The sequence below is a fragment of the Gambusia affinis genome, linkage group LG24 (assembly GCF_019740435.1).
Source record: "Gambusia affinis linkage group LG24, SWU_Gaff_1.0, whole genome shotgun sequence".
NCBI lineage: Eukaryota > Metazoa > Chordata > Actinopteri > Cyprinodontiformes > Poeciliidae > Gambusia > Gambusia affinis.
Window position 1 is genome coordinate 4,053,186 of NC_057891.1, and position 24,434 is coordinate 4,077,619.

General features: G+C 37.7%; 3 protein-coding genes across 6 annotated transcripts in view; 1 reads left to right on the forward strand and 2 right to left on the reverse strand.

The window, feature by feature from the left end:
• The first annotated feature begins 218 nt into the window (after positions 1–218).
• LOC122827300 (calsequestrin-2-like) lies at positions 219–15,144 on the forward strand. The gene is made up of 11 exons (XM_044110081.1): positions 219–1,022; positions 1,519–1,603; positions 1,686–1,786; positions 2,160–2,268; positions 3,636–3,709; positions 8,232–8,362; positions 8,430–8,475; positions 8,559–8,613; positions 13,886–13,986; positions 14,077–14,151; positions 14,222–15,144. Exons 1-11 carry the CDS (start codon positions 594–596, stop codon positions 14,429–14,431), a joined length of 1,416 nt encoding a protein of 471 aa, XP_043966016.1. The 5' UTR covers positions 219–593; the 3' UTR covers positions 14,432–15,144.
• On the reverse strand, positions 4,193–7,687 carry LOC122827299 (paramyosin-like). Its single transcript, XM_044110080.1, has 2 exons — positions 5,449–7,687; positions 4,193–4,999 (listed from the first exon to the last, which is right to left on the reverse strand). The coding sequence occupies exon 1, from the start codon at positions 7,169–7,171 to the stop codon at positions 5,705–5,707; it is 1,467 nt and encodes a 488-aa protein (XP_043966015.1). The 5' UTR covers positions 7,172–7,687; the 3' UTR covers positions 4,193–4,999; positions 5,449–5,704.
• Positions 15,145–17,700: 2,556 nt separating the features above from the next.
• LOC122827298 (vang-like protein 1) overlaps positions 17,701–24,434 on the reverse strand; it is a 98,116-nt gene continuing 91,382 nt past the window's right edge. For all 4 annotated transcript variants that reach the window (XM_044110077.1, XM_044110076.1, XM_044110075.1 and 1 more), the window contains 4 exons: positions 23,462–23,595; positions 21,427–21,574; positions 20,294–20,528; positions 17,701–19,706 (listed from right to left, as the gene is read on the reverse strand). In XM_044110077.1, coding sequence (XP_043966012.1) covers positions 19,446–19,706; positions 20,294–20,528; positions 21,427–21,574; positions 23,462–23,595 — 778 coding nt within the window. In that variant the 3' untranslated portion in view covers positions 17,701–19,445. The remainder of the gene's footprint in view (positions 19,707–20,293; positions 20,529–21,426; positions 21,575–23,461; positions 23,596–24,434) is intronic.

Genomic DNA, 24,434 nt, shown 5'->3' on the forward strand with positions numbered 1-24,434 from the left:
AATTCATTGCGATTCCTTGTTTTGTTTTTGCTCTTTAAGATCTAAAGATATAAATACAATCTATTATTATTCAATGACTCAATCATTACATAAACAAATGTTAGAATTTATTTTTTATAGAAAAATTATATTAATTTAGTCCCTTTTAAGCCTCTAAATGACAGAAATACTGTGTATTCCTTTTCACCAGTTCACTTCAGATTTATTCATGTCCTGAATGTTGGTTTTTCCGAATTAAGAGAAAAACTAACAAAATGTAAAAACTAAAAGAGAATAAGGTGTGTTAAAAAAAGATAGATCTAAATAGATGCATGATAGGAAGAGTACAGCAATTAATATCATCAGTCTTCAGTTACCAGTAATATCTGGAACAAATGAATACGGAAAGCAGTTTTCCCATATATTCTAAAAATAACAAAAGGTATTTTTTCTTCTTTATTATTACCATTCTTCCATAAAATAGTTTTGTGGACTTCACAATCAGGCATCCTTTGTGTTAAAAATGATGAAAAGGGATTCATAAATGTTTTTCTTATGTAAAATGTATAAGAGCATCACTGCCCAATGGCTGACAAATTATTAATACAATATGTATGTCAGGTGAATCTTCTGTAAATGAGTTCAGTCCAATCAGCTTTCTAGAGAGGACGGGGAAAAGAAAATCCTCCAGAGATCTGGACTGGAATGAGGTGAGAAAGAGGAGGAGACAGATTATAAAACGAGAAGAAGAAGCGAAAAATATTAACCGTTTTTATTCAACTAAACGTCATTCAGCAATGAAGCACATCCTGCTGGCTGTTCTTTGGTCCAGCCTCAGCCTCCGACTGGTTCTGCACAGCAGAGCCGAGGAAGGTCTGGAGTTCCCCAACTTTGACGGCAAGGACCGGGTTCTGGACATTAATGAGCGCAACTACAAGAAGGCCCTGAAGAGGTACGACCTGCTGTGCCTGTTCTTCCACGAGCCGGTGCCCAACAACAAGGGCCTGCAGAAGCGCTTCCAGATGACGGAGCTGGTGCTGGAGGTGAGGCAGAGAACTCATTTTATTTACTGATTTATTTATTTATTCTGGATTTTTAAAATGTCTTCCAGCGTTAAATACTCATCAGAATTTAAAGCTTATTGATTTTTGCAATATTAGCTTTAAATTTCTTAAAAATATCATTATTGTGACAGGACTAGATGTGATTTATTTAGTGCAAAAACAGCAGAAACCAAAGTTTGACTTTTTCCTTCTGTTTGTCTGCTTTAGTATAACCTGAAGGAATTGTTTTAGTATTGTCAACTTGATTAATTCACTACATTTTTTATTTCTTAAACACATTATGTGATGTCCGGTGGATTGAACGCATTCAGTTGTTTCTGGGTCATTTTATTAATCATAACCGTTCTTAAAAACATTTAAAAATTCACAAATTCTCAACAGTAGCACAAAGACAGAGGATCTCAACTCTTTGGTTTGAAATACAGACACTTCCGTCTCATTTATTTGCTGATTTCTTTTTGCTCCGACTCTCCAGCTCACAGCTCAAGTCCTGGAGAATAAAGACATTGGTTTTGGAATGGTGGACTCCCAGAAAGACGCCAAAGTAGCAAACAAACTAGGTACGACTTAACATCTAACGCTGATGATATTGATTGATTATCATTGATTATGAAGCTAAATAATCCCTCTGGTCCCCATCAGGTCTGCAGGAGGTCGGAAGTGTTTATGTGTTTAAGGAGGACCGCGTCATTGAGTTCGACGGGGAGCTTTCAGCCGACACTTTAGTGGAATTTCTATTGGATGTAAGTTGGAAAATACGGCATTTATCTCACGATTAATCCAAAGTTTGGTCTTCCATAAAAACACAACTTTTTTGCTTCCTAATATCAAATAACAGATCTAAATAGTTTAATTTACACTCAACTGACGTTGAAAGGGTTGTGAAACTGAAGTTTTAAACAATTCATCCCTTAGAGAAAACGTTGCTGTCCAAATCACCTAAATGCAAAACCACATTTTACTGTGTTTTATTGGGATATTATAATTGATTTTCAAGAATTAATGCACAATTTCTTAATTGACCTCCAGAAAATAATCTCACATCATGCTGCTGCCACCACCATGTTTAGTATTCAGACCACATTTGGAGTGAAAAGTGTCATATTTTGCTTCCAGGTTCTGGAGGATCCGGTGGAGATCATCAACAATGCCATGGAGCTGCGGGCCTTCGAGAGGATGGAGGAGGACATCCGCCTCATCGGCTACTTCAGAGGAGAGGACTCACGTCAGTCCGTCCAAACTCTGAGACAATTCACCTTTTAAATGACGTGTTTAAAGCTGCAGCGTGTAACTTTTACGTGTTCAAACTGTCGACACGTTATGTCTCCTTGAGCTGCACCACCCGGTCAAAAACAACCAATCAGAGCTAGGAGGCGGGGCTTAATGCTCCCAATCAACATTGTGCCAAATGTGTTAATGGTGGAAACAACAGAAAAACTGTTCATCCGCTGTCATCGGTGGCTATGCTAACAAGTCTTAGCATTCACAACAGGCTTTGTTGACTAGCATGTACACGAGCATGAGTGACAGCGCTAAGACCCGCCTCCTACCTCTGATTGGTTGTTTCTAGTTAGCACTGGGAGAAAAAGGAGGAGCTTAATTTTTCCCACCTAACAAAACTATCACAAGTTACATTTACTTGAGTAATTTTTATGGAAAAAATTTTGAAATACAGACACTTCCGTCTCATTTTTACTAGTAGTATTTTTACTATGTTGTATTTTTTACTTCTACTTGAGTAATTTTATTATTAAATATTTCTGCTCTAACTTTAGTAAAATTTCAGAATTTTTACCCACTAAATGAAAAACAAACATATTTTAACCAAACATTCACCAGACAGACACACCTGCAGCTTTTGTTAAAGTTTAATCAGTTTTTTTATTGATTTTGAAAAATTTATTTTGCATGATTTTGTTATTTTTTATTACTTATGTGAATTATTGTCATTTTTGGTCCTTAAAATACCCCAAATTTCCACGTAACTTTATATTTTTGGTTGTCTGATGATGTAATTTTTAAATATTAAATGATTGATAGGTAGTTACTCAGTACTTGAGCAGACGTTTTTACTCTTCAGTAATTTCTACTACTACGTTTTACTTTTACTTGAATAAAAACATGTTGAAGTAGTGCTAGACTTATCTGAGTACAATTTTTGGATACTTTATATGGTGACAGATTTAATCTCTATATTTATACATTTAAATATTTTGTATAAAACTAACATCTTGCAGCTTGAGTGGGTTAAAAAAGTAGCAGCCGTCTCTTTGGTGCCCCAATGAGCCGCTGAGATGCTAATAGGATCCAGAGGCTAATGATGCTACATTACCATGAAGCCTGTTAAAGAGAAACCTGATTCCAGACACTCTCACTTCGTCTCAGGAGACGCTTTTAATAGCACCCAGCTTTTCATGTAGTAGGTCAAACTGCAATTATAGTCCAAAAAAAAAATCCTGGCACAGATTTTTTATTTTTTATTAAACCCCGATTAAGTGGTTTGCTACTTTCTTCCCACATCGAGGCTTCTTTTTATTATGCTTCTATTATTTATTCTTAGCTAATTAATCTTTCTGTTACTTGTTTTGTCAGACTACAAAGCTTTCCAGGAAGCTTCAGAGAGATTTCAACCTTACATCAAGTTCTTTGCAACATTCGATAAATCTGTAAGTAATAAGAGTGCCGTTCTTTCCATGTGTGGATTTTAACAATTAATTATTTGATCAGATTTTTTTTGCTGCTCTGAAATGTTTCATATTTACAAATTTAAAAATAAATAAAAATAGTGAGCGTTAAAAGAAAATGTAGCAGAACAGGGTAAGGTAAGGGCTGATGATGTGAATGAAGGCCTGGGAAAGAAAAACGGCTGGATGTTCAACTTCTCAAAAAGAATTAGTGCATCAGCACCTCTAAGGCTAATCAACATGTATCGCTTGTTAGCAATACATGATACTTTCAGCGTCGGAACGCCGGGTCCAGACCGACGGGCGCTCTTTGGCAGGCCCCATTTAAATTTAAATTTTCTAGTTATTGATTAGTCTTTTGTTTTAATGATCCAAAATACTAACAAACTGGTGGCATGAAATGTCCCATTTTATCCAGCTTTCACTATTATTATTATTATTGTTATTATTTTTAACCAGTTATGAGGCAAAGTGGCCAAACCTGAAACTGCTCCTGCACAAGTTACTCAACAGGTCGTTGCTAGGTAACCAAAGAGAGTGTAACGTAGAGCTGCCACAGCTTCTCTTCTGCCTTCATCTCCCAGAATGCTCTGCGGTTCTGGATTTGAGTTCAGATCCAGAACCGCTTGGGGGTTTTTTGTGACTCACACTTTTTCTATATCTAAAAGTGACTGTGCGGTGAAGCTAAAAATTAAACTAAATTTTTTAGTTTAATTAATAACAAAATGTGTTTAAATGTTTTAGACACATTTTGTCAGAAATATTTACAAATGGAAAATAAACGGAGCATTTGGGATCATCTAACCTCCTCTGGGTGTCAGAGACAGAATCTGAGCCTGAGAACCGGCAAGAGGATGATTTAGTGCAATTTGTAAGAAATAAGCTATGTAGGAATATACAGTATGTTTGTGTGGGTCAGACACACAACGTGTCGACATTTGTGTGCTTGTGGCCTGTATTTGTGTGCGTCATAAACATTGTGTTGATTTTGTGAGCCACTTACATGAAGAGCATTAAGGTTGTGTTTGTGAGTCGTGTGGAAATTAGGGCATAAGCAAATTATCACTGATCTTTAAGATAAGTGATAATTTGCTTATCTTAGAGATAAGTAGATTATCTCTAAGATAAAAAGTAAATTATTACTTATCTTTAAGATAAGTAATTGTGTGTCTGTAATAATTTGCTGGTCTTAAGCAAATTATTCTCAGGTAAGAGAAGATCCTACATCATCGTCGTCTCCTCCTCGACTCTTTCCTCCTTTTATTGTATGACCTATATCAAAAGCAACAGTGAGAACAACTTTTGCTGCTAAGAAAGAAAATAGGACTGGGTTTATTCCTGGCAACAACTAACTATCAAGCAAAGGGCAACCTGTGGAGAGCAACTCTCACCTGACATTATGTTTTTCTAATCTGAACCATTTGCAAATTCAATTTTCTAGAAATTAATACTATGTTTCTTGAGGACAATGTACATTAGTCAATCACCCCAATTTACATCATTTTTCAAATCGTGGGGGGAACCGGAGCGCCCGGAGAAAACCCCCCACTAACACGGGCAGAACAGACAAACTCCCACAGAAAGAGGCACCCGGTTGAGAACGAAAACCTCGTTTCTGTGACGATGCCGTTTTAACCACTGCCTCACCGTGCTGACCTTTTTGTTTTTTAGTCTAAAATATGAGATGTAATTTGGGGGTTTAAAAATGGTTCAGGACTCACCTGGACTCTTTTGCTAGTATCTTGTTTTAGAGGTTTTCTTGCTTTTCTCACCACAAATGTTTCTCCAATCTCAACCGTTTGCAAATTCAATTTTCTAGAAATGAATACTACCTTTCTCGAGGACAATGTAGATTGGTCAATAACTGTAATTTATATATTTTTAGAAATCTGGGGGAAACCGGAGCACCCGGAGAAAACCCACGACCATTTTTTGAGGTCTAAATTAAGAAATGTATTTTGCGGTTTTGTAAACGGCTCAGAAATTCACTTGACCTTTTTTCCTAGTTGCTTGATTCAAAAGTTTTCTTGTTTTTCTTTCATTTTTGTGGAAGAGCCTCAAACTGTGTCGTATCTTTTTCCACACTGATTTCTTTTTGGCCGCTGTCTCCACTGGTTCCTCTGTCACTTCCATGACTCCCATTTCCCTCAGCATGCCTTCCACAAAATCCTTTACCTCCTTGGGAGACGCATCAGGAACATCAGTGTCCTCTGACAGACGGTCCACATTTTGTCTTGGAGGTCGTAATTTGTCTCTGTGTTGCAGCTCGGTTTTCCTGTTGTCCTGCTCTGTTTTGTATTTAAGCTCACAGCCAGAGTGCAGTTGTTGGTAGGCAGTCAGTTGTTTTAGGAGACTGTCCTTCTCAGCTTTGAGCTTGTTGATCATCTTCATGTCACTCATCATTTTCTCTGAATAAGCCTTCATCTCTTTTTCTACGTTCTGCCTAAATATTTCTTCTTGCTGTATCAGAGCAGAAACATTTCCTTCGTATCTGGCTTTAAGTTCCTGGTAAATAACTGTTGAGAACTGCAGAACGTGTCGAACATGCTTTGTTGTCTTATTTGATTGCCGTTGCAGGAAAGAGAAGTCTTCTGCCTTTCTCCGATTCAGATCGTCCTTTTCTGCTCTCAGTTTTTTGATGAGCTCAATAAGGTCGTTCTTGGTTTTTTCCAAATGAGCGTCTTTCACCCGAGTCATTTCATGCTGGTAACCTTCGTTTTGCTGTCTGAGGGCAGAAACATCTGCTTCATACCTCCTCTTTAGTTCTTGGTATGAACCGTTCATCTGCTCCAGCTCTCTCTGCAGACGTTTATTGGTTTCCTTGAAGCTGCTGATCTGCTTGAACATTTTATCTAGGAGATTTTGGTCCTGCCTGATTTTGTCTTCGTAGACCAGCTGCATGTCAACCTGCAGTTTCTCCTCACCAATGTTTGCTTCGGATTTGGGTCGAAGCTCCTCGTAGCAAGCCTTGATGTGGTCCAGTTCTTGTTGGAGGGCGTTATTTTTTTCTTTTTCTGCCTTAATCTGTGACATGAACGCGTCCTCATTGACGATCTGAGCTAAGTCCTCTTGCAGCTGCATTTTCGTCTTGTCTCTTATTTGGCTGCACACCTTGGAAGGGATAACAGCAGGGCTGAGAGTCTCTGGGTTGTTAAACGTTTTCACTGCCTGTAATTCTCTCTTCAGCTCTCTGCTCCTGTTGATGAAAATCTTCTTAACTGTTTTCTGCCTCTCTACCTCAGCTTTTGCGTCCTCCAGTTCTCTTTGGGTGTCGGCCAGCTTTTGGTTCACGTCCAACCGTCTCGCTCTCTCCATTTCCAAAAGAGAGCCAAGTCTTTGTATCTCTCTTTGGAAATCAATGGGAGGAGATCTGTTCTCTACGCAGCCTTGCTGATGTTGTTCAGCTGTCTCACCGTTGGAGTAACGTTGGCTTTGATGTGACATGTTTTCACAAAACAATGCTTGTTCAAATCCGACTTTATCTGCAAACAATCTCACTCTAAAAGTGCTTTGCGTACGTCTGAACTTGTCCGTAGTGCAGCAAGCAATGACAAGAAGGTAGAAGTTTGTGACATAGATAGAAGGCTGATGACATCACAAGCGTGACTCTAGCTGTGACATCACAGAGTTTTATTTCATCTGTGGAATGTGTTACCGTTGGTTACACTGTCTGTTGTTATACAAGCAGTTTATGGAGAGAAATGGTTTTGTTTTGTTTTTTTTGGTGATATTTACATAAAATATTTCTGAATTTAAATTTCCAATGAAACATAAAACCTTTCAAAAGTATTCAAACACTTTTACAAAACTGCAAAGAGAAATGATTCTCTCCTTTAAATCTTTGTTTTAATATGTAGCGTCGCTCTGGCTACGTGTTTTTGTTTCCCCACATTCAGCTACAGGCCTGTTGCAATAATCAATAAATCAGTTAATCACATAATAAACTAATTTCCATTCTCAGGATTTATCGTTTTTCTTTTTTCCTTATATATTTTTTCCAAAAACTGGATGATAAAACTCTTCAGTTTGGTGCTTTGGTCTCTTTTTGAAGGACAGTTTTGTTTACAGAGACTTTATAACTTATTTTGTTTACGGTTTTTTATTATCATTATTATTATTTTGGATATTTAAAATGTTTTCCAGTTCCAGTTAATTAGAATATAAAGTTTATTAATATTTGAGAACGTGTTCTTGCATTTTTATGCCATTTTTAACATTAAATTTCTTGAACATGGTCTCCATACAACAACATTGTTGTTTATTGCAAAACCTTCGGTGACGGTTTTTTATCGTGACAGTCCTACGTTCAGACCGACGGGCACACTTTGGCAGGCCCCATTTAAATTTCTTCAGAAATTTTCTAGTTGAAGAATTAAGATGCAAGTGTCAATTCTAAAAAAATATTTAGGGGTTTTTAGTACAGTAGAATGAAAAAATATTCGCAATTAACATATTTAACGCATTAGAAGAATCGTATTACATTGTCAGCACTACGTTGCTCTAGGTTGCCAAACATCTCTCCCTAAAGATGAATGAAGTGAATTTCTACGAGCCGTTCATGGAGGAGCCGGCCATCTTGCCTGGGAGACCTCTATCTGAGCTGGACATCGTTGAGTTTGTCAACCAACACAGGAGGTAAGTTCTGTAGAGGTCAGAGTTCAGACGAAGTAAAGCGTGACTTCTTACAGTGTTATCGCTACAGGGCTACACTGAGGAAGCTGCGGGCAGAGAATATGTTTGAGATTTGGGTGAGCAATGAGATGTTTGGTATTTAAACAAACTTTCTTTTCTATTATAGTTGATGTAAAACGTTTTTACTTCTGTTCTCTAGGAGGATGATATGGATGGGATACATATTGTTGCCTTCGCTGAGGAGGAAGATCCAGGTCCGTATTCATCTATTCAAAGATTTTTACCATTTCTAACTGTGGGGAAAAGTATTTTTCATCACACTTTATAAAATCGCTAAACTTGACTTTCGAATGTTGATTGATCCTGGCATCAGATAAAATAAATTGATTAAGCACATAACTAATTAGCCTCAAATAGACCTAACTATTGCCAGAACTCTAAAACCAATAGACAATATCAACAGGACCTGTATGACAACACAAAGTAGGCTAAAAAAAAGCTCAAAAAGCAACTAATTTTGGTCCAATCTCTTGTAGCTGCGTTTCCTTTGACCATATAATTTTGTCAATTTAAGTTACAATAATAAATTTGCTTAATGAAAACACACAAATTTAAAAATGGATTTTTTGATGACAAGATAGTTTGTCATCTGTCTCAAAATTAGTGTAATTTAGAAAATACTTTGTCTGCGCCATGTGATCAACAACTGGATGTTACTACTGGCAGAAACGATGAAGAAGACAACAGGAAGTGGTTGAATAATCATGGCGCATCATGTTTTAAATGACTTATGTGAAAAAACTTATTCATATGTGATTTTAATTATGTTTTGTAATTAATAGAAACACTACAATTTCACGTTTGTGGAATGGCAAGAAAGTTTTGTGCATGTTTATAATGAAAGCTGTCTGATTCTCAGTTTAGAAAGGAATTTTTAAGGCTTTGGGACGACATATATGGAAGTAAATATGTGCCATCAGAATTTGAATAAAAAATACCTCTGAAATTTGAATGTTGTATATTAGTGCTTACTTTTTCAGTATTAAAATAAATTCAGAATATATTTTTAACCTAAAAAAAATTTCAATGTCATTATTTTTGCAGTAAAAAAAAATTCGGTGTAAATTTTTTTACATGGTTGCAATTTTCAGTTATTAAAAAAATTCACATTCCTATTTCAAAGTGATCAAATTTTCAATATACATATTTTTCACAGTTTAAATTTTCAGTGTTAAAAATTCAGCATATAAAAATTCAACTTTTCAAAATTTGTGCTCAAATTCGCCGTCTCAAATTCACAGTCTAAAAATTCGCTGTCTCAAATTCAGCGTCTAAAAATTCGCTGTAAAAATGGCCAAGGTTACTTCAGGTCACAGACATTAGCAATGGATGTCCGATTCCAACATCCACATAATCACGTGACACAACCGTCATATTGAAGAAATACCAGCATCACCCAGGCTGGCGACCATGGAGGCGACATAAACCCAACGGTGAGTTTAATGCTTTCATATTTCTATAGTATATTTTATTTTGTGCATGAAGTTTGATACATTATCTTAAAGCCTGATTTAAAACACGGGTTGGGCCGTTGTTAATCTTACAAATTGTAGATTTATTTGTGTTTTATATAGTTTCTATAATTTTAATGAGAGAAGAGCACAGTAGTATTGCCATCCTTTCAGATAAAATACGGAATCGCCTGTGAACGAGACGCGATTTGTTCGGTATTTCTGTATGTCCGACAGTAACGCCTATCACATGCATATAAACATTTAGTGTAACAATAATTACAAAAATAAAACACAAGACATGTTAAGCTCAGCTAATGTGGAGCTAGTAAGGACCCCAGAACGCTTTGGACCATTGATGATGTCACGGTTGCCTAGAAACACTAGGGTGCAAAAGAGGGTTAGCAGTCGTGGTGAGCCGCTCTCAACCTGCGTCTTTTTAAAACGTCCTCAACCGATACTCTACCATGTCCTAGCAAAGATACAGGAGAGGGAAGACACACATGCCAGGCTGAACAGTGTCAGTGAGGATGAATGCTAGTAAAAAAAAAATTAAGAGGGAAACTGAAGAAATTATACTGTCTCTTTATTCTTTAAAACTTATGGTACTGCAGTTTTAGTTTCTCTAGTGAAATAGAATGACACTTTCCATCTGCTAGATCCTTATTTTAATTTCTGAAAGGTGGGAACCCTACAGCACAGAGCTTTCCTGAGTAAAAGTGATCATTCTCATGAAGTGTAAATTTCTTTTTAACTAATCCTTTTTCAACTGCTACTTTGTCTTTTATATATTTTGTGACTACAGGGTAGTCAGGATGCTATTGTTGAATCTGCAAGCCACTTACTTAATTTACTAACTGAAAGACCACGGAGTGGAGGAAGAGGAGACATGATGAAATTCTGGACTGGATGGGAAAATCTGCCAGCAAGTCTGTCTGTGGAGATTGTTCGTGAAAACTACACCACATGCTACAAAACACTAAGAATTCCTTGTCACTACTGGAATTACAACTCTTTCAGTGAGGATTTTGTAGCATGCATTTCCTCTACGCAGTCTGGCTTTGGCTTGCTTTGAGTGATTGACCTGTTAAAAAAAAATAAATAAATAAAAAACAATCTACATTTAAGCTGTAGCAGTTCTTTGTTTGTGAATCAGTTTGTTAAAACAAAACAGTTTTGTTGAAATGTAGAATCAATTCAATTTTCTGATTTTTGTCAGATCACAAGTTCGATACATATGTTTAAATGTGATCATATGTATTACTCATTAGAGCGACAACATTGCTGTTACTCTAATTTCTCTAGTTTTGTCAAATTCAAAACTAGAGGAACTAGAATAACACAATGTTCAGAGTAGATATTTCATTTCTCTGAGTCAGTACTGTTTGTACAGGCAGTTTTAAATATGAAACTGAAATTGTTTTTTTATGCAAAATTTTATTGAATGTACTTAGATGAGTTCATATTTGCTTTAAGTATTAGAAAATAAACAACATAAGACAAAACTTTTTCTGATTCTTATAATTCAAGTAATGTAAAGCAATACAACAATGTACAAATGTACCTAATGGGTTCCTTTTGAGTAAAGAAAAAAACAAACAAATTACAAATTTAGAACATTTTTGTTCTCTGACATGTCTACCATAAAAGACCTGAAATTCACCTCTGTGGTAACATGATCAGCATTTTGCTTTACATTTCATAAATGGTGAATTTTTAAACTGGCACGGAAGCGTATTGCTGTCACAGGAAACAAAATTGAGCGCTGCCTATCACGTTATAACGTCATATGTATCTTATTAAAATGTGATAGTTATCTTGTTAAAACATGATTGCCTTTGGTGATTTTGGTTGCTTGGTTACAAACAGCCGTTTGCCGTTATTCAGCTATTGTTATTAAATAAAAATCTGAACATAAAATGTTCAGCAAATACATCTGAGCCTCCGTTATAATCTTTATAACCTCTGTCAAGGCACCGTGGGGTTCAGGAATTGGATGATGTGTACGACCAAGAACCCAGAGCAGGTTAGGAGTCATGTTGCTTCAGTTCGAAGTGGGTGATTGTCCCAGCCACTGCAGAAAGTATCCAGATCATCCTGCAGACATGGCAGGAAGACATAATGGCAACAGAAGAGGAGTGCTTCATTTGAAATGTCCAGGTATCCCTCTTCTTTAAGGTAGTGTAGCACGTCATAATAGATGCACGTTACAGCCCACAGATCTCTCCACAGTCGCTCAGTCCTTCAATTATGGAGTAATAAACGATTAAAACTACCCGTCAAATCTCATCATATTGAAGACCACACAAAGCTAATGTTACTATAGACATTCAAAAGCATCACATATTGAAACTTGTCATTTGTACAAACCTTTGATTGTGCACACTCTTCCCAGATATAAAACTGCTTCTTCCTGCTCCAAACGATCACGGAGTCTATCAAAATATGATTCAGCAAAAGTTCCTTGAAAAAGAAAAAAACATTAAAAAATTGCCAGTAAAATAAAAAAGTATTTTGACATCAGTAGGTCAGCATTGAGAAGTCACAGTAATCTAAATTAAATTATGATATTTAATCTAAAATAAGTTAACAGATGTACTTACAAGCATATATTTTCTTGAAAATTAGTTAAAATCAACTGAAAAAACAAAGGCGGTTGTTTATAGTGTTGCTAGGTAACAGAACGAGGTTTTAGGCAAAGTAAAAAGAATGTAAATTAATATTGTATATCAACAATTGTCAGATAAGAGAAGCAGTATTTTGGATGATGTTGTAATGAAGTCACCTGAACAATACGGTAGCTGATCAGAATGGGGTTGTGGTTATAATTAATGTCGGAAAGTGTTCACAGCCCCTCTTTGAAGCACACAAGGCAGCGATATTAGCGGTAGCATCTCCTGAAAAATTACGACTTTACTAAGACTGCCTGTCTCAGTCTCACCTAAGACAACATACAAACAACCCAGAATGTCGCCACCCATCAGTTCTCTTTAAAGATTCTAGACTTGACCCAAGTGGTATTTCTTTTTGAAATAAAATTGGGGAAATTGGACGTGGGACAGCGGGGAGGGGCTGGGGGTGCTAGGAGGTAGCAAGATGTAATATGCCGGCACTACACGGTGTAAGATTAACAACGGCCCAACCCGTGTTTTAAATCAGGCTTTAAGATAATGTATCAAACTTCATGCACAAAATAAAATATACTATAGAAATATGAAAGCATTAAACTCACCGTTGGGTTTGCGTTCGCCTCCATGGTCGCCAGCCTGGGTGATGCTGGTATTTCTTCAATACGGTTGTGTCACGTGATTATGTGGATGTTGGAATCGGACATCCATTGCTAATGTCTGTGACCTGAAGTAACCTTGGCCATTTTTACAGCGAATTTTTAGACGCTGAATTTGAGACAGCGAATTTTTAGACGGTGAATTTGAGACGGCGAATTTGAGCACAACGAATTTTGAAAAGTTGAATTTTTTATATGCTGAATTTTTTAACACTGAAAATTTAAACTGTGAAAAATATGTATATTGAAAATTTGATCACTTTGAAATAGGAATGTGAATTTTTTTAATAACTGAAAATTGCAACCATGTAAAAAAATTTACACCGAATTTTTTTTTACTGCAAAAATAATGACATTGAAATTTTTTTTAGGTTAAAAATATATTCTGAATTTATTTTAATACTGAAAAAGTAAGCACTAATATACAACATTCAAATTTCAGAGGTATTTTTTATTCAAATTCTGATGGCACATATTTACTTCCATAGACATAGCTCATCAAGTCCAAACTTACTTGCTATATAAAAATCTTAAACATGTCAGTTACATTTAAAAATCATCTAATATGGCCAAATTAAAACATTTCTGCAATGAAGAGTGAAACAAAATTCCTCCACAGCGAGACAAAGTTTGTGTTTTTTCCCTTAAATATTTTTGTAAATGTTTATCGCAATTTAAAATCTTGAGTTGTGTATCTTTTTTCTTGTAAAACGAAGTTCATTTCTTCAGATGGCTTCGAGTTCCTGGAGATCCTGAAAGACGTGGCGAGAGACAACACCAACAACCCGGAGCTGAGTATCATCTGGATCGATCCCGATGACTTCCCTCTGGTTCTGCCTCACCGCTACATTTCCTCGCCTCCACAAAAACCCTAAAATACGTGAAATAAACCATAAACCTGACATGTGTTGTCCCTACAGCTGACCACTTACTGGGAAAAGACCTTCAAGTTGGATCTGTTCAGGCCCCAGATTGGTGTAGTCAACGTCACCGACGTAAGCAATGCCCGGATTAGAACGATTGAAAATGTTGACATTTAGTAAGACGGCGTGGACTTTGTTGCAGGCGGACAGTGTTTGGTTGGACATGTCCAACGACGAGGACCTGCCCACGGCGGAGGAGCTGGAGGACTGGATCGAGGACGTCCTGTCCGGCAGGGTGAACACCGAAGACGACGACGAATTCGCCGATGAGCGGGAAGACGAGTTCTACGTCTCAGAAGACGGCGACGGAAATCCGGAGGACGAGAACGACGGAGACGATGGAGACTATTAGCCTGCAAGAGTTACAGTTTGGGTCCAATCGTTAAAGAAACATTTAAGTTAGTGGCTTTATTAAATATGTAGATGGTAGATGCCTGAAGCTGTAGTTCTTCTTCTTCTGATTAATTCCTCTTTGCAACTTAAAGGACAAAAATGGTGCAACAAATGAAAACGAGTTTTAGAAGAATAAAAGAAATGACGATATGTACCGAACCTGTGTATTTTTATCTCTAACCAATAAATGTAATTCTTAAATGATTGACATTTAATGAATTTATACCACCTAACAGAAACACTTAAAATTGAGACCCATTTAGTCTGATTCCCCTAAGTAAAAACCAAAACGCACAATCTGTTTCAAAAGTCATCTTAAATCTTAAATGGAAATGACCAAAATAAAAGAGAAAATCTTCTATTTTCTTGATGTGCTGACCGTTCAGTTAGCTTTAAAACCACAAATGAACGTTTAGTTAACTCTCACAACACTCCTGAGTTATCTATTAGCAATAAAACTCAGGTCAACAACTTCTGATTTATTTCTGTTAAAAAAGATTTAGATCAATTAAGAACCTGTGATAAGATTATGCTGAAAAAATTAAGAAACAATTTGTTTTATCCAATGTTAGCTAACAACGGCTGGATTTAAGTGCATGCCACACTTTTCAGATTTTCCCCTCCCTGTACTTTACACTGTATTTGTCAAACACATAAAATAATTTCTGAAGGTAAGTGTGTGTTTGTTGTTTTTAAAACACACGCAGATTAGTCCCAATTGAAGCAAATGAATCTCTTCCTCTGTCAGTGAACATTTTCATGCTGAATTATTCAAACATTGGTAAATAATTCAGCCTTGTAATGGTAGTGGACACCTGGACTTTGAGGCCCCTGGGGCCCCGAAAACTTCATAATGAGACCCACAGATAAAAACCAAAAACAAAGAAAAAAGTCCACATGAATAAAAGATGCAAAGCTACTCAAGAATCACTACGGGAGATAAACAGGATGTTAGTTCAGTAAACATGTCACACTCTCTCTAGAGGGAACTGAGGTCAGAAAATCTAAATCTGACGTTTGTGGGAATTAAAAGAATCGAGGTGAGAGGGATTTGTTAACGAGTCGCCCTTCGCTCCAAACCAAAAGCCGGCGGGTTTTCCTGTTTCGATTCAATCGCCACATAACCAGGTCGTCACGGAGACGGAAACGAGGGGACGGCAGCTTTCCATTTAGATGCAAATTCTCCAATCAGAGCCGACATTCGTTTAGCCGCGCGGCTCTGACGGGCCGGCGGTGAGCCAGTTACCTCTGAGCTCCATGACAACAAGAAAACCATTAAAAAAAAAAGAAAAAGAAGAGGATGTTTGGTCCAGACGGGTCCAGTGGAGCGGGACGCTTAACGAACAACGATAACCAGTGAGAGCTGGCGAGCCAGACAGGAAGTAAACCCGTATGGAGACGATGATCAGCTAAACAACAGCCTGTTGGAGAGTCACGCTCTGCAGAACGCTGCTGTGACGGATGTTAAAACAACAAATGCAACCTTAAAAGTCAGTCTAAAAATAGACAACAATTGTTTCTATTTAGTTCATTTCACTTTAAAAATAGACACAGGTGCTCAGTTTCCTGCCACACCCGGTGTGGTCTTCTGCTGCTGTAGCCTTTCCTTCTCTCCCTGAACGTCTGACCAACGTTATCAAATGAGTGGAAGAACGAGCCGCTTCGTTAGAAAACGCTCCGACTCCTGCATACTGCTCAGGAATCCTCCAATTTCTCTTTTTAGCAAACTCTCTAAGGGAAGCTGCTGCAATTTACAGCAGAAGTGATGAAACTTTGGGAGCGACCTTCATGAAGATACTTTGTTCTCTGGATAAAAAGAGTATTTTCTCTTTTTATCTAAGAGTTTGTCTTAGTCTTTGCTCTGTCAACTTTAACAGAGCAAAGACTAAACGTCATTGAAGTACAATGTACGACAGAAAATATTGTTAAAAAGTGGCTGATTTCAATCATCTCTTCTGTGATTTGTACGAAGGAATCATAATATTGGCATATTATGATATTACCTAATTTTACGTGAAGAAAGTCTTAAAATTACGATAAGTTGTTTTAATTTTTGTTATTGGAGTTCTTCTAATATTATGACTTTAGTCTCGCAATATTTAGCATTAATGTCATCTGACTTTATTCTCCTTATACTATAATACATCATTTAGTATATATCGGCTACAGACCGTATTTGTTAAAATAAATGTCTATGCGACGCACTGATCAATATAGAAATATCTACAACATTTTGTAACGTTATCCACAAAATTAGGGAGAAAGAACAGACGTCATATATTCCAACAAGCTGTTTCTGATGTTCGCTGCATGCTAGCATGGGAATGCTACTGTTGGGTCTAAGATGATGTAGCATCTACGTGACCCAATACAGCTGTCCAGATGGTGCGTTCGCTGCTTCGGGATATTCGAGTACCACTCTGCCACACATCGTTTCCCAGTCAAAAACAGCCCAACATACAGTGGAAGTTTTTAATTACAAAATAAAACGCAGCTGCATAAAATAAAACTGGCTGAAATGAAGCTGCAATCCTAAATAACAAGCAGCTTCACAGCAGTTTAACAAACGTTCATAAAATTTTTTTTATTTTTATGTTTTACATATATTGATGTTGTGGAACCGAAAAGGACCTGAAAGTTCAGCCTGACCGTGGACAGAGAGGGCCGTTACCAGGCAACAGTGGGACAGACGGGGAGAAAAAACACACACATACACACACACACACACAGCCTTGTTAATATCCTGAAAGTAGCGCAGTGAGTTGTGGGGCCCACCGTTTCCAGACGTCCTAGTGTGCTTGGGACCCTCCATGGTAATAAAAACAAGTGTAAACACACACACACATAGATGTGCGTGTTTACATAAATACAGTAAACCAGACAGACTTTGTTTTGTTTAGCTTTATAAACCTGTGCCACTCCTAGTGTAACCACCAGGGGGCAGTAGAGGCCACAATGATTTCTGACATGTTATTTGTGACTTTGCAGAGGCACCAGCCACAGAAAGACAAACAGGAAGAATTTTAGCTGTTGTTATCATGCAAAAAAAATCCTCCTTAAAGGGACTGACCTCCAAGGATTGGATGTTTATGAGACGTCAGGCAGCAGAAGAAGAAACCAGACGGTCCAGTTGGGACGGCGGTTCCACCCTGCGGATCTGCCTCCGCCGATTCCTGTTCCGATACAACGAAGCGATAAGAAGCGCTGACATGGAAATCACTGCTGAAAATAAAATCTGGAAAGTGTGGCGTGTTTTTTTCCTGTTTACTCTGGTGAATGAAAAAAACTGAATTTGCTCTCCGTCATTAAAATTTTATTATAATCAGAATTCTGACTTTAATCTTAAAATTAAAGTCACAAAACATAGGTCATAATACTAAGATAAAACTCAAAACTCTGAGAAAAACTCAGAATTTTGAGGAAAAAAATATAATTCTGAAGCGAGTCAAAACTTTGAGAAACAATTATAATTGAGATTAAAGTCAAAATTTTGAGAATAAAACTTGTAATTCTGAGATTAAAGTAATAATTTTGTTGTCTTGGAATGGCCCAGTCAAAGTCCAGAATAAGTCAAACTGAAGCTCTTCATTAAAAATGGAGCTAATATCCAAATCAGAATGTGAAAAATTTTCAGTTTATAGAGGGATAACGGTCAAGGTGTGGAAAATACGTGCATGCCACACTTTTCAGATTTTCCTCTGTTGTTTATTACATTAAATCCCAATGAAATGTTCTGGTTTGCAGATTTAACTGGACAAAATGTTACAGGAGCAAGAAGACTGCTACATTTTGCCCCCGTTTTCATTCACAATAGAAACCAGTTCTTTATAAAACCGCTTTTAATGTGTAAAAAAACATGAAGATCTGTCATTTAAAGTCTGGAAGGGGCAAAGCAGATGTAGAACTGGCAGAATGTGCAGCTACGTGACGCAGAGTCGCTCTGCAGAAATCAGTAGTTATTTTTTATTTCAGAACTCGCAGCTCTGTCTCGTCATGTCAGGCAGATGCGGCAGACACAAGAGCCCTGAGAGGATTACTGAACCTTTGTGGAAGAGTTCACGTCTTTGGGTGCGAGTTCGTTTTCACTTCCTGGTTATCCAAACCGCCGCCGCTGCCGCCGATGATGATGATGATGCACCTGGAAAGCTGCAGATTAAATCCAAAACTGTTTCTTTTAAGTCTGTCTTCCAGCTCCAAACAAAGACATCAGTTGTGAGTCTCTGTTGGGAACTTTGGAGTGGATTTTTCCAGACTCGTTTGGCTTCGGTTTCTCAAAAAAGAAACATCAAACATGACAAACGGCGCCCTGCAGGAGTTTAAACACCGCAAACCTTTACATTAACTAGGATTTTATGTGGTAAACCAACATGAAGGAGGACATGATTGTGAAGAGAAAGGAAAAAATTTACGTTTCAACAGATACAAACCTGAAAAGTGTGGTGTGCTTTTATTTTCAGCCCCTTTTACTCATCCTCCTATTTAGGTGTACATCTTTCAGAAATAAATATCTGTATGATTTGTCCTATTTATGTTGGTTTGACAAATAAAATCCCAAGCTAATAAAATCAAATTTCTTTTACATCATATTTGATATGTAAAGCATTTTTACAACAAGTGAAGGTGACACGGTTACTGATTGTGCTATAAAATGGTTCCATGTACCTGGAAATACATCATACTGCCCCTTTAATACTTTTGAAAGGGACTGTATAATCATACATACAGTACTGTGCACAAGCTAATCTCGATCAAACCCGTGAGCGAAATCCTGCAACAATTCTTCTTTTCACCAAGTCAAACATTAAAATAGCAATAATTTCAGACATGTGATATATAAATTCATTTATATATATATATATTCATATATATTAAAAACAAAGAGAAGTACATATAAAAAACTTCAAACCCTAATTAGCAAAGCAATGTGACACGGTGAGGAATAAAAAAAACAAAACAGAGGAATAGCTGGTGTCCTACACCGAAGTTTCAGACTGTAGTCGCAGGACAAACTTGTGAGATTTGGGGTCGATGTATTCCTCCGACATCTGGACGTAAGGGATCTTCCTGGACGTCACCACCAGGCTGAAGTCCACACACTTGAGCAAGAAGACGCTTCCGTCCTTCAGGCCGCTGGTGACCGACGCCTCGCTGATCAGCGTCCAGCGGCGGCCCAGCCAGTGGTCCTTACCGTACTGCAGGGTCGGCCCTGGAGACAGGTAGCTCTCCAGAAACGCCTGGATGGAAAACGCCGCAAAGCAGGAGTAATAGAAACATTAATACTGACCCTGAAGATGACTAGCTGCTAGCTGGCAAGTAGCCCCTATAACACAATAATCTTAAATGTACGCTTGATATATAAAAGAAAAATGGACCCAGTGATTTACTACTAATTGTCAACACTGATAACTAGTTAACAATGTCAGGAAAAAGTAACATGGGAGAAGGAAGTAGCTCAGCTATGCTAGCTTGACTTTGACAACTTAACATGTAGATGTGCTGTGGAGTTCTGTGTGTTTCGGTTCATTTAAGAAAATTTAAAAAAGGCAACTAGAACACACCGACTGTGACAGATCATCAGTAGAGCAGGTGTTTGAATTAGCTAACCTACCACCACTGTGTTAGTTTAGCTAATAGCAGCAGTAGCTAATCTAACAGCGATCACTTATTAATAATTGCAAAATAAACATGAAGCCTGAAAACCAAAAACATTTCTTTAGATTTTTTGTGTAATTTTCCTGCCAGTGTGGCGCGCGACACATCCTGTAACATAAATCCAGTGATATCTATCCCTGATTGGACCCTCAGGACTTCTGGCGCTGACCTTGGGCGTCAGGTTGTTGGTGATGCAGAAGGCCAGGTGCTGCTGGATGCTCTCCATGCTGTGGCAGTGCTGCTGCTTGGTGGTCCTCAGGTACTTCTGCAAGGCGCGCGCCATGGAGGGGAAGATGGCTTGAGCCGCCTCTCGGGGGTCCATCACGTCCCCCGGGGCCTTCTTCGGCTCCTCCTCCTGCATGCGCTTGATGTGGGTGAAGGCCTCCTCCACTGCCACCACCAGTCTGGGAGGAAGAACAGCAAACAAATGAGGAACATTTATGGCAACCCTTTCCATCTCTGACTTCATTTTAAGTTTTACTCTAGTAGCTTTACATCATGTTATGATGTTATTCACTGGAGTGTTGCTTTGGTTCTTTCATTCATGCTCCTTTAATCTCCACACCTGGTTGGACCTAGCCCCGCCTTCAAGATGAAGCTCCTCCTCCACTCAGCTCCTTTAGACTAGCTAGCAGCAATTAGCAAACACCTGGTGGAATCTCATTATAGGAGCTACTTCTCAGAGCAACGCTGGTGAAAACGTTAAAGGGTAAATAGAGAAGCCATGTTGTCATAAAGAAAGAGCACCGTTTTTAAAGAGACAGAGACCCAATTACAAGATGTTAAATTACAAAGTCCAATTTCTTTTGGTCTTATTTGATATATAAAGCATTTTTATAACAACTGTAGGTAACAGAGTTACTTGTTCATGCTATAGAAAGGTAACATGTGTCTTGAAAAAAAATAATACTGCTCCTTTAAACTAAGCGGAAATATTTTTTCCTTCCAGATGATTTTCCTCAGATTGTGAAAGCAATGTTTAGATCGTTGAGGCTGTTATGTCTGGCTGTTTATATTCCACTTTACCACACTTAAAAAATGAAGTCCATTATTATCATTTTGTTTTTTTATTATTCATTGAACCTGCATTCTATAACAGGTTAGGATTTACTATCATTAACTCTCCCTGTCTCCTTTGGTGGAGGGAGAGTTTGTTTTCCCTCCACCAAACTTTCCTCCTCTGATTCCAATCTGGTATTTAAAACCCCAAGCTGTATAAAAATACTTGCATTCAAATTTCAGAAAGACAGAATATGTCTTCCTCCTCCGTTTTTGACGCATAAATTAAATTTCTAAACTCACCGTGCCCTGCGTTTGCGGACGCGCCTCTCGTGCTCGGCCTCCTCATAGTAGAGCTCGTTGTGGCTGGTGTCGCGGCGCCGGGCTGCAGCTGCGATCATGGCTCTGGACTGGGACTGGGCGATTCCCGCTGAGGCGTTGTTCCCCGGACCTGAAATCAGCAGAAATCAACAGACTTGAAGAGAAGTCAAAGAAAAAGCTCGTCAGACATTGTAAAAGTTACTTAAAGTTGCTCGGGTGGGGGCGTAAGGGAAGCGCGACCCACGTTTTGAAGCCTTGAGTCTTTGACTTGGCCGCCGTGGGTTCGATTCCCGGACCCGTCGACATTTACCGCATGTCTTTCCCCCTTTCCTGTCAGTCTACTTTCATATAAGGGACACTAGAGCCCACAAAAGACCCCCTGCAGGGGAGAAAAAAAGTAAAATAAAATGCGCTCGGGTGCTTAGAAACATTTAATCAAGCAGAGATTATGGTCTCTCTCTCAAAATCCAGCAGAAAGAGAAACAGAGGAAAGCCTCTGAGCAGCTGCTGCAGAATAAAAATGAAAAATAGCGACACTCGAGGGAGGAAAGACAAACGGCTAACCTGAGCGACTAAACGTAAGCGCCTGGATGAATCTTGAGTACGCCTCAGGAACGGCGATAACTTAATCGAGGGGTTGTGTTACATTCCTGCCAGCTGACACCAGCGTGAAACTTTTCCCTAAACCTGTGGCATGCAGACAGAAGAGTGCTGCGTGTTTTATCCAGTGAGTCAATCAGCAGCAGAAACATCTCCACATACTTACTGTCCCACAGGTAGGCTTTCAGTCTAGCCTCAAAGACGTCTGAAAGGGTTTAGCGTCGGGGCAAATGAGGAGAAAGAAAGTTATTATGAAGGAGATCAACTCAGCCAGTTTTTGCACGTTGCAGCACATTAACTACAAATCATCCAGGCTTCATGCAACTGTCCACAATTTTACAATTATGTTGCATTAAGAGATTGATTTCTGCCTTCCAGCATCCAAATGACCTGTAATGAGTTAAAACAAGCTGATGGCTGATGAGACGATCATTAATATATTTTATCACAAACTGTGAGTTTATCACAGAAGGTGTTGGCAACACTGTTCAGTGTGGGAGTTGTTACTGAGGGAAGAAAACGACATAAATGTGTTTAAAAATAAAGAACAGAAATGCTTTAAAGCAGAGGAATCAAATCAAGGTCATGAATTTTCTTAAAGGGCCGGAATGTATTAATAAAACCGTTAAAATATGAATTAATTCTTAAAATTAAATAATACTGAACATATTCTCAGTCACTCCAGGATTTTGTGATTGTTTTTGTGAATTTTTAATATAATGGTAAATGTGACTTTTTATTATTCGATGTAAAGTAAGGCAGAGGAAGCTGCTTAGTAGAAATACAGAATTTTTTATTTTTCATCATTTTTACAAGAAATCTGCAAAAAACTCACAATTGTGCATTAGTGCGAAAAGGTGAAACAGTTTTGATAATTTTGTGTGAGTTTCAACAATAATTCTCAAGAAACCGGAGGAGCTGATTGGCAATAAACAGATAAAAACAGCTTTGAAGTGATTGATAAAATAACATTTAAGCTGTTATCTTGATGGTTCTATTTATGAGTTTTTAGATTGTAGAGGGAGACTTTTGATTTTTTATCCTCATAATTTTGACATTGTTTCTCAGACTTTTTTCCCAGAATTTTGACTTTTATTCTCAGAATTCTGACTTTTATTTTCTTTTAATCAGATTCCCCCTGACCTTTGATCTTAGAAGGTTAAAGTCACAATAATTCTGGTACATTCTGAGAAAAAAGTCAAAACTCTGGGAAATAATAATAATAATTAAAATATATATTTCTGTGGCTCTATTTCTCTTCCGTTGAAAACTTCTGTCATTTAAAATGATAAAATATTACTGAAGCATCCAATGGCTAATTTCAAGGTTCCGTTTACGTGTCGATCTGGATCACATCAAACCTCTTAGGAGTCCAGATTTTGACACTTTTGCGCAGCAGACATGCAGACATGCTCACCGTCCACGTTGTAGACCTTGAGGCCGGCCAGGTGCTTGGCCGCCCGGGACTTGGAGGCAGAAAGCAGAGCCGGGTTGTGGATGGGGAAGTCGCAGTAGTAGTGCTCTATGATGGCCAGGGCGGCTCGCTGAATACTGGAGGAAACAAGAGGAAGCAAAATCAGAGCGGCGCTGCAGCCCAAAGCTGCTCTGACTGATGGAGAAGGAAGCAGAAAAACACGACACAAGATATTTTCCTTTCAGCGTAACGTACTAGAAACCTGCTGTAGGTTTGAAAACGTTCCTGAGGAAAACGAAATAACAGATGGAGGAGATTTTTGGCTCACTTTCAAATATTTATGACTCAAAAAAAAAAAAGTGTTTCTTGAGGATAACAAGCGACACCCACACAAAGATAAAACAGGGAGCATGAAGAGAAATGTTTGCTTCTGATGGAGGAATCACAAAAAAAAAAACTAATTATAAAGTTTTCACACTCCTTCACATTTAATCAGTAAAAAATAAAACCTTCAATAAAACACAAAATATTATTTTTACACTGAAAATACAAAATATTTTTGTCTATTACGCTTGAAATAAAATGAAACTATCTTAGAAGTAACTTTTCAACAAGATATATTAACTTGTTTCATGTAACTAAATTCTTAATCTTGATGAAAAATTACTAGTTTTATTGGCAGATTATAAAAAGGCAAAACTGTTTTGTTATAAGCGAAATAATGGAACTTGAACTTCTTTCCCAATTTTAAGAAATTATTTACTTAAAGCTAATATATCTTGTTGAAACTTCTAAGTTAGTTTTGTCTTATTTCAAACGTAAAAAGATATTTGCAAAAGAAACTAAACAAAAATAAAAACTTTTCAGTGTAAGTGCCTGGAAAATAATTTGTAATTTTCAATATTTTTACTACAAATTTATTTATACCACAACAATTAGTTATACTCTCCATAAATATGGACTTAAAAGAAAAGTT